This window comes from Tachysurus fulvidraco, chromosome 11 (assembly GCF_022655615.1).
Source record: "Tachysurus fulvidraco isolate hzauxx_2018 chromosome 11, HZAU_PFXX_2.0, whole genome shotgun sequence".
Taxonomy (NCBI): Eukaryota; Metazoa; Chordata; class Actinopteri; order Siluriformes; family Bagridae; genus Tachysurus; species Tachysurus fulvidraco.
In genome coordinates, this window is record NC_062528.1 from 25,148,625 (window position 1) to 25,168,357 (window position 19,733).

At 41.3% G+C, this 19,733-nt stretch overlaps 1 protein-coding gene across 4 annotated transcripts; it reads left to right on the plus strand.

The window, feature by feature from the left end:
• Positions 1-1,409: 1,409 nt before the first annotated feature.
• ptbp1a (polypyrimidine tract binding protein 1a) lies at positions 1,410-12,947 on the plus strand. 4 transcript variants are annotated; one of them, XM_047820532.1, is made up of 17 exons: positions 1,410-1,485; positions 3,598-3,651; positions 3,771-3,801; positions 5,349-5,415; positions 5,624-5,796; positions 5,927-6,073; positions 6,393-6,548; positions 6,637-6,747; positions 6,913-7,162; positions 7,518-7,595; positions 7,751-7,878; positions 8,404-8,437; positions 9,234-9,326; positions 9,567-9,783; positions 9,880-9,957; positions 10,120-10,278; positions 10,315-12,947. In XM_047820532.1, the coding sequence occupies exons 1-16, from the start codon at positions 1,445-1,447 to the stop codon at positions 10,250-10,252; spliced, it is 1,791 nt and encodes a 596-aa protein (XP_047676488.1). In that variant the 5' UTR covers positions 1,410-1,444; the 3' UTR covers positions 10,253-10,278; positions 10,315-12,947. The 4 variants fall into 4 exon arrangements, with proteins under 4 accessions (XP_047676488.1, XP_047676487.1, XP_026993650.2 ...); XM_047820533.1 differs by adding an exon at positions 3,358-3,442 and having other exon boundaries at positions 1,469-1,485; positions 10,120-12,947; XM_047820531.1 differs by having other exon boundaries at positions 10,120-12,947.
• The last annotated feature ends 6,786 nt before the right edge of the window (positions 12,948-19,733 follow it).

Below are 19,733 nucleotides of genomic sequence, written 5' to 3' on the forward strand. Positions count from 1 at the left end.
GTGTGTGTGTGTGTGTGTGTGTGTGTGTGTGTGTATGTGTGTGTTGAAACCTTTTCTTCTTTTCTTCTGACCTTTCTTCTGACTGTACCTCTAATGACCCCTCTGTCCAGGACGGTGACGAGTCTGCTTACAGACTGGAGGTTGAACAGCTGGCTCTGAAGAAGTTCAACCTGCTACAGGAGCTGCATAAACAGTTCTACACTGCCATCATTGACTCCATCCTCTGTACCTCAGTGACTGTTTAGTTCAGCTCAGCTACCCAATCCGACCTCAGGAGACTACAGAGGGTAGTCTGCGGAGCGAACCATTGGCACAGCTCTCCCCAGTCTCCAAGATCTGTATTTCTCCAGAGTGAGCAAAAGGGCCAAGACAATCACTCAGGACCCCTCACATCCAGCACACTCCCTCACTCAGGACCCCTCACATCCAGCAACCTCCCTCACTTAGGACCCCTCACATCCAGCACACTCCCTCACTCTGGACCCCTCACATCCAGCACACTCACTCAGGACCCCTCACATCCAGCACACTCACTCACTCAGGACCCCTCACATCCAGCACACTCCCTCACTCAGGACCCCTCACATCCAGCACACTCCCTCACTCAGGACCCCTCACATCCAGCACACTCCCTCACTCTGGACCCCTCACATCCAGCACACTCCCTCACTCAGGACCCCTCACATCCAGCACACTCCCTCACTCTGGACCCCTCACATCCAGCACACTCCCTCACTCTGGACCCCTCACATCCAGCACACTCCCTCACTCTGGACCCCTCACATCCAGCACATTCACTCTTCAAACTGTTACCATCTGGTCTGCGCTACAGAGCCCTGAGCATCAGAACGACCAGACATAGGAACAGTTTCTTCCCTCAGGCAATCCATCTGATGAACAATTAACATACACAGAACACACAACACTATTCTTACATTATTTACTTAAAACACATACTTACTTATTTATATTTCAATTTTCCACTGTACATACAACTGTCTATATTATATATATATTCATGTCATGTCAATGCCATTGTGTTTACACTGTGGAGCTTCTGTACTAGAACAAATTCATCATACGTGAAAACGTACTCGGCAATAAAGACCTTTCTGATTCTCATTCTGATTCTTTAGTAATAGTACACAGCATAAATACACACTTTAATTCTCTTTTAAAGAAAAACTCTAAAATATATTATAGAATTGGAAACACTTGGTGAGTTTGTGTTACACACTGTAGACATTGTCAGTGAGAGTTAAGTCTCTAAACTGAACTTCAGTCTGAAAAGTTTTTAGGCCACCTTTTTAAGAGTGACATCCACTTTGGCCAATCACACTGACAGACTCTGTCTTAGTTCCCGCCCATAATCAGGTTTTTGACTAATCAAATCGCTCGGTGGCGGCTGTCCGCCATTTTGTGAGTCTATAAAGGACTGTAGTGAATGTGGTTAACGCTCCACAAAGCTGACGGTGCCATGGACGGGTAAGTGCTGAGGCGTTTAGACACATTAAAGTGTCTGGGAGTACATCTGCTTTTCATTATTACCACTTCGCCTTATTAATTCGCACTGTACTGATGTATAAATGCGCTTATAGAATGTCAGTGTAAAACATTGTAACAAGCTAGCAACATGTCCGGGTAACATTAGTGCGCTGTTAAATCCTACCCGTATTCTAACAAGTCCCGCCCCCTGTCCTGTGACTGGTTTGATACGTGGGAACAGCAAATACCAGCAGGATGAGCCGCGAGGGCGGGATTTTACTGTCCAATCAGTGCGCAGGAGTCAGGGTTTGTCGGAATACAGGCGGACATCAGTAACGCGGAAGCGACACGATTCACAAGTTTGTACATCAGCAACTTGTTGAAGATTCTTGTTAATATATTAGTTTAAGATCAGTGTTTAACTTGGAGAACGTAAATAAACACGTTCACTTGAAATGTTTACGCGAACATTAAGTCTGAAGTCTGAGTTTGTTGTTCTGGATTAAATTAGCACGCTAACTGTCCTGAGCTGCTAAAGCTAAGTTTAAACACCAGCTTACCTTAAGTTCCCTTTTGATTAAACGCCAGTTTACCTCAGGTTTTCCTGTGACTAAACGCCAGTTTACCTCAGGTTTTCCTGTGACTAAACGCCAGTTTACCTCAGGTTTTCCTGTGACTAAACGCCAGTTTACCTCAGGTTTTCCTGTGACTAAACGCCAGTTTACCTCAGGTTTTCCTGTGACTAAACGCCAGTTTACCTCAGGTTTTCCTGTGACTAAACGCCAGTTTACCTCAGGTTTTCCTGTGACTAAACGCCAGTTTACCTCAGGTTTTCCTGTGACTAAACGCCAGTTTACCTCAGGTTCCCCTTTTGACTAAACGCCAGTTTACCTCAGGTTTCCCCTTTTGACTAAACGCCAGTTTACCTCAGGTTCCCCTTTTCACTAAACGCCAGTTTACCTCAGGTTTCCCCTTTTGACTAAACGCCAGTTTACCTCAGGTTTCCCCTTTTGACTAAACGCCAGTTTACCTCAGGTTTCCCCTTTTGACTAAACGCCAGTTTACCTCAGGTTTCCCCTTTTGACTAAACGCCAGTTTACCTCAGGTTTCCCCTTTTGACTAAACGCCAGTTTACCTCAGGTTTCCCCTTTTGACTAAACGCCAGTTTACCTCAGGTTTCCCCTTTGACTAAACACCAGTTTACCTCAGGTTTCCCCTTTGACTAAACGCCAGTTTACCTCAGGTTCCCCTTTGATTAAACACTGAGTTAACTTTCTGTCCACATTTCAGTTTATTCTGAAACCTCGTGTTAATTCCTCTCCTCATAAACAAACTCATGAAGCCTTCGTTTTATATTGTGTAGAAATAAAATCCAGTCCTTGTCAGCAGGCAGATTGTGCTTTATTTTTGACCCAATCACTGACGTGGTTGCAGTGTGACGTCACACTGACTTTACTGTTACTATTATTACTTGATTATGATCTTTGATTATTACAGTTTACACACCTTTAAACAGTTGAAGTCAAAGTTCATGTTCTAACACCATTATTGTTGAAGCATTTTTTTTAATCTACATCATGATGAATAAATGTGGGACATTTATAATGTGGACCTTTTTACATTCTTTAATAAAAGCTTAATTTTTTTATTTTATGAAAAAATTCTGTCCTAAAAATGAGACTAGGGTGTGGTGGCCAGGGCGTACAGCCTTGAGCTGGAGGGTGTTTGTATGAATCTTTATGAATGTTATCATTACTTAAGAATGAGATTGAGGTTGTGGCAGTTCATTGTGCACTAATTAATATTAATAAAGTGTTCATTAATATTCAGAAATGTTAGCCTTTTTTTTTTTTTTTTTGCATGTTATCGAAGTTCTTCAGATCAAATCATTGGTTATTGATCACTGATGGTGTCTCGCTTGCCCCGCCCTACTCATCTGATGTTGCTATGGCAACTGGTATGCCTGCGAGCTGCTGAGTGAATCAGTTTGGTTCAGTAAAATGTGCTTTGTGCAGTCCGAATCTCAGAATACAGAAGTCATTCGTTCTGGAGTGCACTGCTTTACTGAGTTATGCAATGTTTATTAACGATGTATTTATCTGATGTTTACAGACGTTTAGAGACGGATTTGTATCCTCTGGGATCCAGTTACATCACTGACATTGAGTGAGTTACACAGCTTCAGCAGTTAAAGTTTAACTATTAATTGGGGGGGGGGAGTTTCCTTGAGTGTTCATGTAGAAACAGTGTTTGATCGCTCTTCCGCTCTATTTCCTTTCTTACAGCGGTGTCCATGATATAACAGTCGGCACAAAGGTATGTCCTGATGCTTCATTATAGCTGAGTTTATTACAGGATTGTTCTCCAGTTATGATCTCATTCACCAGCTTTAGTCTGGCTCTGTGTTTAAGTATAGTACATAGAAAATAAAAGCATGTTCAATGGTTATAAACTTCAGAGTGCAAAAGTAGTAGAGCAGTGAGGGAGAAAGAGGGGCGTCGGCTTCCTGCTTCTGCTTTCTGTCTTCTGTCAGATGGGGAAAATAAATACGAGTCTATGAAGGCAGCAGGGAGCAACATTCCTCAGAGCTGAGGAGATCCAGCTCTCTCTCGCGCTCTCTCTCGTGCCCTCTCTCGCGCTCTGGCGTGTCATATTCCACACTGGCTCACACTCATTGTTCAGGTTCAGTTTCCTTCCTCTGAGGAGTTCAGCTTGTTTTCTGCTCCACTATGAGAGATGAAGGAAAGTCATCCCTGGACTTTGTTGACGTCTCTACAGTACACCGTGTACATCAGTGTTTAGGTTTTTAATAAATACATTAACATTTCTAAATAAACTAAAATTCACTTTTAACAATTGATAAAGAATAATAATTACATAAGCAGTCATTAAACTAATAACTGCAAATAAACTTTGAATAAATGCAAACACATTTTGTTCTAAATAAAATATCTGCCTCAAAAAAGCTTTATTACTTGGAGATACAATTCAAAATTAAGAAAATAAAATGTAGAGGAAAATTAAAATGTAAACAAAATCAAATTAAGGTATTAATGTATTAAAAAAAATAGCTAGCTAAATAATATAGAATGAGAACAGCATCGTTACTACCATCAGATGATCAAATGAATATATAAACATCACTGCCACAAATAGAGTGATGAGGAACAGATGAGTGTTTATCCTTTGTTACAGCAATAAACTAATAAACACAACAGATGTGACTCTGCTGCTGCTGGAGAGGAAAATCTCCTGTTCATCACATCATGTGACCAAACAGATTCTGACCATCATACAGTACTGAGACACAGGCCGGTGTGGGTAGGGCCGGGCGTCGGTCTGTGTATAAATGTCCGTTCCCTTCCACAGAACGCGTCCATCATTAAACCTTAGTTATTGATATTGATTTCGTCATTTTAATTTCATGTCTTTTCTTTTTCTTTTTTTTACTGGATTGTTTTTTTTAAATGTTTTATATTAGTAATGTATTCTTTATTATAGCTCCTCGGTGGAGTGTAATCTTGTCTTTAAACCTAATATTTAGCTATTTGTTATCTTTGTTATTAGTTTAGTTGGTTTATCTATCAGTATTTTGTTTACTCTTTAAACAAGCTCTATTTAATCACTGGGGTAGTTTTATAAGATGAGATTCCTTTATTTGTCCCACAATGGGGAAATTTCTGTTACAGCAGCAAAAATAATACAAAAAGAATAAAATATATATATATAATATATAAAGTATATACAAAAACAAATGTATAAAGAGTAGTGGTTACACTATAGGCATATTGCACACACGTAATATTACACATTTATTATTTATCTAGTTTATAATTTTTAATGAAGGTGTTTTGTGTTTTCAGAGGGGATCTGACGAACTCTTTACCTCCTGTGTCTCTAATGGTCCCTATATCATGAGCTCAGGGGCAGGTGTGTATATTACTGCACTTTCACTTTAAGACTTTTACACTGCTGTCTATTAAAATTAGTCTCTAGAAAATGTCCTCAAGCCTTCTACTACATTTATCTAAATGAGCTGCCTGAGTTACAATCCGTTATTAAGGATTTTTATTACTAATTAAACTGTGATGCAAGTGTGAGGATGTAAATTCAGTCCTGGTTCTTTGCGTGTCTCCAGCAAACGGTAACGACAGTAAGAAGTTTAAAGGGGACATCAGGAGTCCAGGCGTCCCCTCTCGAGTCGTCCATGTGAGGAAGTTACCCAGCGACATCAACGAGGCCGAGGTGATCTCATTAGGACTTCCCTTTGGCAAAGTGACCAACCTGCTGATGCTCAAAGGCAAAAACCAGGTGGGTTTGTACACATGCTTGTGCCCGTCATAAGGGAAGTGTTGGCCATTTCTCACTCACTGGTAAGACTAAACCCTGTGAGCTCTGTCCTGACTGTGAGGTGTATAAATGTGTGATCTGTAATTCTCAGGCTTTTCTGGAGATGAACACGGAGGAGTCGGCTCAGACCATGGTGAACTATTACTCCTCCGTCACACCGGTCATACGAAATCATCCCGTCTTCGTGCAGTACTCCAACCACAAGGAGCTGAAAACTGACAACTCACCCAACCAAGTGGTACATCATTAACACACCTTTCGAACACCTCACCTGTCCCAAACCACACACATCTTGTTCACTGTATAGCACCAAACACAATCACACACTAATACACAGACCACCTCAGTGCTCCATTTTGGGTGTGTCCCAAACCACATACCACCTTCCTAGTGGCCCAAAGATTTTTGGCCCCACCCTTTTGTCTTTGGGTTGTGTCTGGCTCTGGCTCTTTGAGCTTCTGTGTGTCATTTTGGTGCATTTCTGATTAGAAGCATGTTACATTGTGTAGTTTACATTGCTGTTGGTGTGTTAACACCGTGTTAATGCCATGTTGTAGCGTGCTCAGGCGGCCCTGCAGGCAGTAAATGCTGTTCAGACGGCCAGCGTGCCTCTCAGCAGTGTGGATGCAGGAGGAGCTGGAAGCCATAGTCCTGTCCTGAGGGTGATTGTGGAGAACCTGTTCTACCCAGTCACTCTGGATGTCCTGCACCAGGTAACTGCTCACCTGTTCTGAGCTTTAGTGACTGATCAGACTCTCTCTTGGTTAGGACTCATTCTTTTTCTTCTTCATGTTGGAGTAGATCTTCTCGAAGTTTGGCACGGTGCTGAAGATCATCACCTTTACCAAAAACAACCAGTTCCAGGCTCTGGTTCAGTACTCTGATGCCATGACTGCTCAGCATGCCAAGCTGGTGAGAAGATAACACTCACTGTGTGAAATGCATGGGTTCCTGCTAGTGAGGTGCTAACTGTTCAATGATGAGCTCTAAAGCACAGAAGTCTTCTTCACATGATGCACATCTGTAAAGCCACATCTGGATTTCTGTGAATTTTTTTTCTTTTCTTCTCTCCCCAAGTCCCTGGATGGACAGAACATCTATAATGCCTGCTGTACACTGCGCATCAGCTTCTCCAAACTCACCAGCCTGAATGTCAAGTACAACAATGATAAGAGCAGAGACTACACTCGGCCCGACCTGCCCACGGGGGATGGCCCGGCTTCGCTTGAACAGCAGACCATCGCCACCAGTGCCTTCAGTAAGGACTTCAGGGCAGGGTTGTGTACTCCATATGACTATGGTCCAGCTATTGAATGGAGGATTCAGAGTACAGTGATGCTTTACATTTACATTTATGCCCTTGTCCAGAGTGGCTAACACTTTCTGTACCAGTGGCAGCTTGGTGGAGCTGGGATTCAAACTTACTAAGCTACCACCTCATTATAATGTACATTCTTAATTCATTCTGTCTCTCTCTCTCTCTCTATCTGTGTCTGTGTGTCTCTCTCTGTGTCTGTGTCTCTCTCTCTCTGTGTCTGTGTGTGTCTCTCTCTCTCTCTCTCTCTCTCTCTCTGTCTGTGTGTCTCTCTCTCTCTCTCTCTCTCTCTCTCTCTCTCTCTCTCTCTCTCTCTCTCTCTCTCTCTCTCTCTCTCTCTCTCTCTCTCTCTCTCTCTCTCTCTCAGGCCCTGGTTTAATCTCTGCAGGTCCTTTTGGGAGCAGTCATGGGTTCCCTCCAGCGTTCACTCTCCAGCAGGCAGCAGGTCAGATTACACCTGAACACGTGCTATCAGAGCTCTAAACTTGTTATTCACGTCCAGTGCGTGTCAGTGAAGCTGAACACGGGTTCAGTATTATAAATAAAGCTGGAGAAAGGAAGTGATGTTGTATCTCTGTGTTCTCGGTTTTCCGTCCTCAGGTTTGTCTCTTGCTGGTATTCCCAATGCGTTGGCGTCTCTCGGTGTTCCGGCTGCAGGTCGACTCTCCCTGGCCGGCCTCAACACCACAACACACACCGTCCTACTCGTCAGTAACCTTAACCCTGAGGTGTGTGTGTGGTGTAATTTTATAGATAAAATCACTTGAGTATTTCACTGATTAGTTCTTTAGTAAATGAGTTTCTGCAGTATTAAAGTTTTTGACGTGTTGAGTTGAGGTTCTGACCATGAGCCGTGTTTCAGTTGTAGAATTTTGTCTCTTTGCCTTTTCCTGTGTTTCATTGTTAATCTGTTTCTCATCTTTTTCTCTTAGTGAAAGTATTTAATTTTAGTGACTTCTGCAACACTGTGTGTACTCACCTGACCTTCTGTTGTTTTTTTTTTTCTTCCTTCTCTCTCTCTCTCTCTCTCTCTCTCTCTCTCTCTCTCTCTCTCTCTCTCTCTCTCTCTCATATCCTGGCTTTTTTTTCTCCCCATTGACGACGAACGACAAACCCACATTTGTTCTCTCCTGGATTTTTTTCTCCCTCTTTTACGTTCTTCTGTTTGGATCTGCGGAAATGTTGAACCTGCACTTCTCCGATCTTTCTCCCTTCCCTTCCTCCCTCGCTGCCTTCCTCTGCTGTTTCTAAAGAGCGTTACGCCCCAATGCCTCTTTATTCTTTTCGGTATGTTATCACTGGCATCTCCTTCTTTTTGTGTTTCATATTTATAACCGTTCTGTCTCTGTCTTCACCAGTCAGCTTCAGGCAGCTGCGCACACAGAGGATGGGCTGAAGTTAGCAGATTAGCACGTCGGCAACAAAATGCAGCATTTCCATTTTTATTAGACGTTAAACGTATTTCTCTTTGGGTCTCAAGGAGTTTATTCAGGAATTGGAAAGTCCAATTTAAAAAAATAATTGTCAATTTCAATCAATTTATATGTTAAGTTTAATTGGTGTGTGTTTAAGTTTTATGCTCTCGCACTTAATCTCTCGTAAACTAGATGATGATGATTTCATCGTATTTCCTATAGTTATATTTCAGGTCTCTTAAGTAATTTGGGATGAAGCCACAGCTCTAAACCTGTAGCTAACAGTGTTTAAGTAGATGTGCCCTGGGTAGTGACTCTACATCTCGAGTGTACAGAAGGAACGTTTAGATCTTCCAGGTTTCTGAGAAGGAAGTAGTGCATGTTGTTGCCGGTTCCTAAAGAACACCATCCTATTTTAAACTCCATGCTAGGCGTCTGCATGTCTCACGTACTGTTTAAAGCAGATCACATAATCACTCAGCTGTAGACAGTCTCGTTATTTACACCTCCCGTTCATCAGGGCTGAGTTAGACAGGATGTAGAGCAGAATTATTCAATCAGTCCCTGAGTTGTAGAATTATTAGAGATTTCTTCAGTGTTCTGTTTTAGTGCATGTTGTCACTGAATTCCACTGATTTCAGCTGTGTGTGTGCGTGCGTCTGTTGAAGGTGTGTATGGCGACGTGATGAGGGTGAAGATTCTCTTCAATAAGAAAGAGAACGCTCTGGTGCAGATGGCAGACGGAACACAAGCACAGCTCGGTAAATATGACCTCAAACTACAGGCACGAGTTATGTAGGGTGAGAACGTGATGGAGTGATGGAGCTGGGAAGGGAGGAAGGATGAGGTAAAGAGAGAGAAATGCATACTCTAGGTATGGGGGTGAATGGAGGGTGGAGTATTGGGATGGTTAGTGAGTGAGGATGAGAAATGGAGGAATAGATCAAGATGACTTGTATGGATGGAGGACTAGAGACTAACTGTGTGTGTGTGTGTGTCAGCGATGAGTTATCTGAATGGACAGAAGCTGCATGGGAAGCCTCTGCGTGTGACTCTGTCCAAACACACCACAGTTCAGCTTCCCAGAGAGGGACATGAGGACCAGGGACTCACTAAAGACTTCTCCACCTCTCCTCTTCACCGCTTCAAAAAGCCTGGCTCTAAGAACTACTCCAACATCTTCCCTCCATCCTCAACCCTGCACCTGTCCAACATTCCGTAAGTCTCCACCATCCATCTGTCCCAAGTGAGGTTGAAATTTTACTATGTGATTAATGTAGTGTAGGGCTGATGGTTCTGCGTGTGTGTGTGTAGACCCTCTGTTAGTGAAGATGATCTTCAAGGACTGTTCAGAAGTTCAGGAGCCACAGTGAAAGCCTTCAAGTTTTTCCAGTATGTTCTCTTCCTCACACACTCACCCACTGCACCTAAACTTTATTAACTCATCCTTTAATTTCTGTACATATGTTATTGTTCTCTAGTTCTGTCCTTTTTTCATCTATTTAGTTGTAAAGCACACTTGTTTTTGTGTCCCCTTTTCTCCTGTTCTCTCAGGAAAGACCACAAGATGGCGCTGATTCAGCTGGGCTCAGTGGAGGAGGCCATTGAGTCGCTGATCGAGTTCCACAATCACAATCTGGGCGAGAACCATCACCTCCGTGTGTCCTTCTCCAAATCCACCATCTGAGACCCTCACCGGGTTTTACACACACACACACACACACACACACACACACACACACACACACCCACCATCATGCATTTTCTTATCTTCACACAGACCTGAAAAACCCAATATTTTAATTTGGGTTTAATTTGTAATCTCACGTTTTCTTATACTATCTGGTGCAAAAAAATTATTTGTAGTGTAATCATTGTTTATCATTATTCTCTCTCTCTTTCTATATATATATATTTTAGTTTTTCTATGGGGATTCTGGGTGGTATTTTTTTTGTTTTTGTTTTTTGCGCAATCGTAGATGCTGCCTTGTTCACACTTGGTGCCTACAATCACTCACACACACACACACACACACACGAATACACACAGCCCCTAAAATGTTTTAAATTTGCCACTCATAAATGTCATAATTTCTGCCTTTATAAAAAAGTGCCTTATATGGTCACTTCCTGTTGGACCGTAATTCTGTTTTATAACACTTGAGCTTTGGATTTTCGAGTGTAGACTTTTCAGGTTTATAAAAGAACAGATTTCTTATTCGACTCCCAGAGCAGAAATGTATCCTTACTTCCATGTTTCTCAGATATTTTACTATAAACGGTGTGTAGAATGTAGCGGATTATAATCATCTGAATTCTGAAGACTTTCAATCTAGTTGTTTTTGTGTTTAGAAAAATGACCTTTGATTATGAAGCAGGTTAATTTGAATATTCGTATCATTCTTCTTGTGGTATAAAGAATCTTCTATATTCCAAAAAAAAAAACAAAGCTAGAACTTTGTCTTCTGGGGAACATCAGAGTGAAGATTCATCACTTCAGGGCTTTTGATCATGTTGGTAGAGGAACCTTTTTGGTTGTATGTTAATTATGCAGATTAGTCTCTAGGACACGCCCCTCGTTAGCATATATCTGCATATTAGAGCCATGTTGGGGCTTTTTGATTAGTTTCTTGATTTGTGCTCTAACAATCTTTACATCACGGATACAGATGAAGGAGATGAAGTGGATTTTCTCGGCAGTTTTTGTATAATAGAAGATATTGGAATCTTTAGAAAAAGCAGGTTTAAGTGCCTCAGAGTCTGCCAAGTGATTTATTATCGATTTAATGAGTTCGTTTGACATATTAGTCTGATATCAGAACTTCAGACAGTTCACAGGATTTTTGTAAATTAGACATTCAGCTTTAATTGTGGTTGATTTGCATATTAATCCAAGGCAGATTTTTTACTCAGCTGTCTAGATGTATCTGGGATTAAAATCATCAGTTTAAACTTTTTTTTTTTTTTCTCATTTAAACCAGTTTATTTCCATATTGGGTCTCGTCCTGTGATTTCTTTTGGTCCTTAATTTGTTTGGGTGTCTGATAAATTTAATATTAATCCTGGGCGGATTGTGTGTTGAGGATGAGGACGGCTCGGTCACTCGCACTGCCGGAGGAATTATTATTTTGGGTGATTTAAACTAAAATGTCAGACTTGGATGTTAAAGTTAAATGTGCGAGTGGTTCTCGATAAATGATCGGAATTCTTGTAGAATTATTTTTGTGTATTCTAGATTTAGCCCCACCCCCTTTAGTTCATCTTGCTGAGCTGTGTTTATTGCTGGATCTCACACACACACAAACACACACACTCTGACATGGCTGATGGAACGAGCAGATGGATCACTGTGCCTTCACTTCCTCAGATTATTGATTAATTTCTGCACAAAGCACTAAATTCATGTGTGTAATTTGAGCCCAGACCTGCTGCCTCTACCGTTTATATCAGTGTCATGTTCAGTGTGTTTACACTTCCACCAACACACCGAATCTACTTCCTGTTTAAACCTCTTAATGTCTTAATGATGAAGATGGGTTTTTTGGGCACTTTATGTTTATAATCTAGTTAAAGTTGGTTTCATTCCTGGATGTAAGTAAAACATTCACAGCTTTCCTCTTTTTCACAAACACGTTAGCGTGTACGTTTTGTCAGACCTACAAGGTTCATGACCACCAGATTAACGTGCTGCAAATTAACATAAAATTGTTTACAAAATGTACAAGTCCACTGTGAGTGAAGAGGCTCCACCCTCACGCTTTAAGCCCCGCCCCTACCCGGGCATCGTCAGTTCTGTTACGCCGGTGCAGGAATGACGTGAACATGTTTTGATGTAAAAGCAGAGCTGTGTATGTTTTTAGGTCAGATTTGTGGTTTATTGCTCTCACATTCCTTTTCCCTCATTTTTCTCCGATGCCTTTAATTGTTAAAAACAAAGACCAAAATGTTTGTAGTCTTAAGAGAGTGGAGTTTAAGGCTGTGTCCCAAATCACTAGATAAATGTGCTCTCACTGGAGAATGTGAACGGTTCTCACAATCTCCATCTGATGTGTTTCATTACACACTTACCTGCACCACTGGTGTTGCATTATGGGTAACGGCTGATGGTCCAGTAAGTGCTCTTTAACCCTAGTGTTTGGGCCACACTCTTCCCCACACTTTTATTTTTTGTTTTCTTTCCCCCTCCTTTGGTGGTGATTGAGATGAAAATCAGGTCTTTATGTATATTTTGATAAAGTCAACATTGTAGAGCATTTATGTTTTGTATTACACAGAATATTAAAGATCTGTCCATCACAGTGTGTGTACGTTTATGGAACCACAGCCATGCTTTCCTTCTTTTATCATTTCTCTGTTCTTTCAATAAATCCTTCAGTTCTTTGCCTCGTCTTTGGTTGCTTGCTTTTGTTAACATTTTACTTTTCTGCATCTTTTTACTCACATCTGCTCATTTTATTCATTTACTGTTCATCACAACAATGTAGGACTGTATGACGGTCACACCAGTACATCAGTGACACCAGTGACGGTCACACCAGTACATCAGTGACACACTGACCTTTAGCAGAATGTGTTCCACCCTGATTACAACACCTGAGGTCTGACATGACAGGTGAGGTGTCTGGTTTCTGTTCTACAGCTCGTCTCTAAAATCACTAATATTAATATTTTTAATTTAAATATGATTTAACATTAACACACATGTATAAATGTCTCACACACAGTTTATAAAGGTGTTGTGACAGCAGGGGGCGCAGCAGGGCTGCAGTGAGGGCGATGTTATAACTATATATACAGTATGTTTGTTCCTCCACATGAACAACCCGAAAGTTTGTCCATTTGTTCCTTTAGTAATAAAATGTTTATTATGGGCTGTTTATTAAGCCCCGCCCCCTGAGCTAAGGCTACTCAGTGCTAACATTCTGCCCTTTTTTAAAAACAACTTTATTTTGTGAGAGAAAATGTGATTAGAAAAGAAAGAAAGACAATTTTTTTCCTGATACTTTACCTGCCCTGTGCCGGATTACGCCCCGCCCCTTTAAAAAATCTCATTAGTCACGTGACCAGTGTAAACGACACAGTTAGCAAAAGCTTCCTGTCAGCGCGAGGAAGAAACGCCTTCCCGCCAATTTTGTCAATCATCACAAACCCTGAGTAAGCCCCGCCCCTGGTAGTTGTTATTGGTCGCTGTAAGTAGCCAATCAGAACCGCCTGTGGTCTGAGAGGAGGTTTGAGGCGCTCAGGTCGTCAGTCAGCGTTAATACTGACTGCGGTGCGGGTCTGAGACACACACACACACACACACACCCTCTCTCTCTCCTCTACGAGAGACACAAAAAAAAAAAAAAAAGCAGAGATAGAGAGAGAAAAAAATAAAAAAAGAAGAGACTTATATCTGAGAGAGAGAGAGAGAAAAATATAACAAAACAAAACACACTCTCTCTCTCTCTCTCTCTCTCTCTCTCTCTCTCTCACACACACACACACACACTCTCTCTCTCTCTCTCTCTCTCTCTCACACTCACACACACACACACTCTCTCTCTCTCACACACTCTCTCTCTCTCTCTCTCTCTCTCACACACACACACACACACTCTATCTCTCTCTGTCTCTCTCTCTCTCTCTCTCACACACACACACACACACACTCTCTCACACACACACACATACACTCTCACAGCTTACACACGCACACACACACACTCTCACAGCTTACACACACTCTCACACACTCTGCGGAGACATTTAAACACCGTCACAGCTTACACACACACACACACAGCTGGAGTGTGAGAGGAAACACGCGACTATGAGATGAAAGATCTAGAACTTGACATGAATCAGGAATACAGTGAAACGTCACCGAGCTCGTGCGCTTAAAGTTACACCAGACTGATGATGATGATGATGATGAAGATGGCCGAGCATGTCCATGTAAATCATTTGTCATGCACAGTAAGACAGCTGGAGATGTTCCTCCACACGTGCTGAGCAGGAACTTGGGTGGAGCGGATGGGATTGAGGAACTTCATCAACCAGAGTCTTCCACATGGGGCTCATTTACAACACATCTAGCTTCAAAGCTCTGTGAGAGAAGAGAAGAGACGAGAAGAGATCTACTGCTCAACATGTCCATGGATAAGATCTGATCATCTGTTCATCCGCATCCTAATGGATGAGCGCACACACTTCATTACAGGGTTCCTGTGATGTTCCTCTGCAGATATAAGCAGTTTGTTTTTTAGAAGCAATAGATTTGGTGTGACTTACAAATGGAGATTCAAGTGTTGGTGTTGGTGTTGGTGTGTTTGGAGTGTGTGTGGACGGAGGACAGGATTCCCCCCTCAGACAGACATGCCGTTTACTGGAACAGCACCAATACCAGGTTAGATCAACACCCACACACACACACACACTCGTTGGGATGACATATGGGATGATCTACACACACAATTTAATATAATAAAACAACGACTAATGTACAGGAATAATACACACACTACACTACACACACACACTACACTACACACACCTGTTGGGATGAACTACAGCTACAACTCTACACACACAATTTGATATAATAAAACAATGTGACTATTGTACAGGAATAATACACACTACACTACACACACACACACACACACTACACTATACACACTACACCCACTACATTACACTACACACAGTACACTACACTACACACACTATACTACACACACTACATTGCACTACACACACTACACTACACACACACCACACTACACTACACACACACAACACACACTGTATGATATCTCAGTGTCACAATATATTCTACAGCATTTCTTTACAACACCTTCAGGTGTCAGTGATATTTTCTATCTTTCCTTCCTTAAATACTTTTCTTACTTTCTTTAAACTTATAACTCATTAAAAACGGCGTAATGTGGTGCAGTGAGTTCGTGCCACAGTCCCAGACACACACACTGTATTTAAGGGTGGTGTTGTTCTTGTTGTTAGATATATATTACAGTCTGGTGTAGTTGCTGATACATCGTTAACAAAACAAATATATATATCACATTGTGAAAATGTGTCATTATTGTGTTTGTTTTGTTTTTTACAACAAAAGTAAATGAACACGAGTGTCACACAACACAACACAACACACACACACACACACAGCACCATGACATCACGGTATTACATCACTTTAACATGTCCAAGTTTTATCACCGCAACCTTCAGCTACACAACAGGAGCAAGCAGCCGATTGGACCAGGAGAAATATTCAGATGTTGTTTATTAATTAACATCAAAATGTACATAGAATAAAATCTTTTTATTTTTTTTATTTCACACACACACACACACACACACACACACACACACACACACACACACACACACACACACACACACGTATGTATGTGTATATACAAATAGAGAGAGAGAACTGTAGTAAATGTGAGAACTTCACTAACCCTGGATGTTTAATGTTTATACACAACGTTAATGTGTCAGGTTCATTCTCCTCCTACATCACACTGCTGACGTATGAACATGTGTGAGATATTTCTCCATGACAGAACCAGTTCTACAGTAATCTATACGTTTAACCTTAGTGTTTTTATTTATATAACAAATGCATCTCAGTCCAGAGAAGATGGTGTAAAGGATCCGATTTTATTTATTTATGGGTTTTTTGTGGCTTTCCATGTGGTTGTGATGATGATGATGATGATGATGATGAAGATAAACAGAATGCCTCAGGATTCCTCCTGACTGTTATCTTACTCTGTGATGTTTGTTAAATCATGTAACACAAATCTGATTCAGTTAAATCGGTTAAATCGGACATCATCCAGGGAAACGTTTACTTCTCAGCACCTGACCTGTTTGTACTCTAAAGGTTTGTTAGCATGAAAGGGAAGAGGTGTGTGTTTTATAATCATTCCCTAATTAGAGGATTGATGTTTGTTTAGTTATTTAGGATGTAGAATGATGGTGATGGAGCAGCAGGTCGTGATCTGGCGCAGGTCATCTCTTATTAATGAGCTGAACGCTCTGACTCACTGAACCCAAATGTTCAGGATGGACCTGTGTAACGCCAACACCCTGATGGTACACGCCCAGACAACACCCTGATGGTACGCGCCCAGACAACACCCTGATGGTACGCGACCACGTGCAAATGTCACGCCACTGACTTTCTTTTTTTTTTGCTGATTAAAAGACGTTTATTAGGATTTGGTTGTGGCAAATGAAAAGTCTTCTCCTTTTGTGACAAACCCCAGTCTCTCCTCACCTGGTTAGATAAACACAATGCAGCAGATGCACTGCTTTTCATAAAGATGAGCTTCACTGAACCTTTATCGTCGTGAGGTGAGCCAGATTTCGTCACTCCTTCCTGCAAAATTCACCATTTAAATCACATCAACACCGTGATCTTTGCCACCCATGGGCTGGGTGGTGGTGCCAATATTTTGTGCACAACAATAAGTGACCTACTGTTAGTAACTCTATGTCTGCAGTAGGGCTGGGCGATATGACTGAAAACTGTATCACGATATCAGTGTTTCATATCGGTCGATATTGATAATTATTGATATTGTTTATGACCCATTTAAAATAAAGACCAGGAGAAAAATCTATTAGATTTAAACCTTTTTATTGTAAACTTCACCTTCGTCTGATCAGAATCCCCTCAGTTATTAAGACAGAAACGTCACCAACCAGGAAACCTCCAATAATTATAATGTAAACATGAGTCTAAAGTCACAATGAACACTTAACTATTATCTCTTAACATTTAAGGTGAGAAATTCAAGAAAATGTAAGAAATGTTTAATAAAGTGTAATAAAATAGTGTAAAGTGTTAAATATAAACAGACGACGATATGGTGCAACCAAACGTGATTCTGTTACATGATTGGCTGTTAGCGTGTCACTCCCTATGTTGCTAGGTTACCAGAGAGCGAGTGCCTTTGTTAATGCAACCAAACTTGCTTCTCGACCTCGGTTTTCTTCTGACGAAGAATAAAATGTCCGATCAAGAACCTAAAAGAACGGTAATAAAAATAAATAAAAATTTTCCCCGCAAAAAAAAGAAAAGAACATTTTATCGAACAAATTTTTTATTGATATCGATCACATGTCTATCGCGATACATATCGTTATTGTTTTATTGCCCAGCCCTAGTCTGCAGTATGACCTGTATGGCAGGTGGAGCTGATAAACATGATAAACAAGTTTAAAAAGGTTCGTAAAATGAAGCTGTAAAGAAATATAATTTCAAGATTTCAGAACAGAAAAGTTGGAGAATCCTGCAATTGGGCAACAATCCAGAACATGATCGAAACTTCTCAGGGAATTATTTAGCAAAAATGTTTCCACCTCCAGAACATCTGTGTTGTGAACATTACACCTTCGTGACACAACTCGGTTATGGAGGTAAACGATAGACAAATAAGTAATTAGTGAGTAATCGTATCATGTTCAGGATGTGGGGGTGTACAAACTTTAGGGATGACTATATGCTATATATTAGCATACAGCATTTAGCATTTTGATGTGATCAGTGGAACAGCACTGAAACTTTACACTATAAATATTTATTTTTGGTTCTTGTTAAGGGTCTTCACATTGTTGCACTCACATTGTTGCACTCACATCATTGCACTCACATTGTTGCACTCACATTGTTGCACTCACATCATTGCACTCACATTGTTGCACTCACATTGTTGCACTCACATGTCACATTGTTGCACTCACATCATTGCACTCACATTGTTGCACTCACATCGTTGCACTCACATCGTTGCACTCACATCATTGCACTCACATCATTGCACTCACATCGTTGCACTCACATCATTGCACTCACATTGTTGCACTCACATCGTTGCACTCACATCATTGCACTCACATTGTTGCACTCACATCGTTGCACTCACATCGTTGCACTCACATTGTTGCACTCACATGTCACATTGTTGCACTCACATTGTTGCACTCACATGTCACATTGTTGCACTCACATTGTTGCACTCACATTGTTGCACTCACATGTCACATTGTTGCACTCACATTGTTGCACTCACATGTCACATTGTTGCACTCACATTGTTGCACTCACATGTCACATTGTTGCACTCACATGTCACATTGTTGCACTCACATTGTTGCACTCACATGTCACATTGTTGCACTCACATTGTTGCACTCACATGTCACATTGTTGCACTCACATTGCACTCACATTTTGCACTCACATTTTGCACTCACATTGTTGCACTCACATTGTTGCACTCACATGTCACATTGTTGCACTCACATTGTTGCACTCACATTTTGCACTCACATTTTGCACTCACATTTTGCACTCACATCGTTGCACTCATACGTAAATCTAAGAGAAGCATTTCCTGATTTGTGTGTTATCTGATTTCTGTGTTAAAGTCATGGATGTGTTGCTAGTTAAATATGTGTGAGGTTCTCAGCAGTGGCTCTGTAGCTACACCAGTTTCTCTCTTTTTCCTGCTAAGGTTTCGTCCTAATGTGTTGTGACAGGCAGGTTCTCAGACGGTGGGGGGGTAAATAAACCGTAAAGCCGTCTCACACCGCTTTAAAATATTAAAGAGAATCTCTAGCTGGACAGAATGGCCTTCAATCAGCTCTGAATAACTCGGACACTTTGGAATCTAGCAGGTTTTCTCTTCACCGAGGCTCCTTCTAAACAGACCAGTTTCTGACCTGTAAAGTGGCTCTGAATTATGGTTTCCTTTTCTGTTTGCAAGCTGTGAGTGTAATAACATTATTTCAGAATGATGAACCAATATTTTTATCCCTAATATGGTCGCTATAACTTTGTTGTTGGAGTGGATGCGTACGCAGCACTCAGAGTTATTACACGTTATTAATCGTTACACGTTATTACACAGCAGCAGTGAGGAATTATTCTAATAAAAATAGAACTCCAATCACATAGAAGTGGTGGCTCAGGTGGTTAAGGCACTGGGTTGTTTATCGGTTCAAACCCCAGCACTGCCCAGCTGCCACTGTTGGGCCCTTAAGCAAGGCCCTTGACCCAATCTGCCCAGTGGTGCTGTATCATGGCTGACTGTTGCCCCTTTACCGCCGAGGCAGTTTGAGTGCAGGTTCGGAGCCTAATTTAGAACCAG

Bases quoted from the DNA above. Each gene is read 5' to 3' on its own strand.
- ptbp1a (XM_047820531.1), top strand. From the start codon at position 1,445: ATGTGGTTAACGCTCCACAAAGCTGACGGTGCCATGGACGG. The intron at 1,486-3,597 runs GTAAGTGCTGAG...TGATGTTTACAG, and splicing joins GCTGACGGTGCCATGGACGG to ACGTTTAGAGACGGATTTGT. The intron at 9,958-10,119 runs GTATGTTCTCTT...CTGTTCTCTCAG, and splicing joins AAAGCCTTCAAGTTTTTCCA to GAAAGACCACAAGATGGCGC.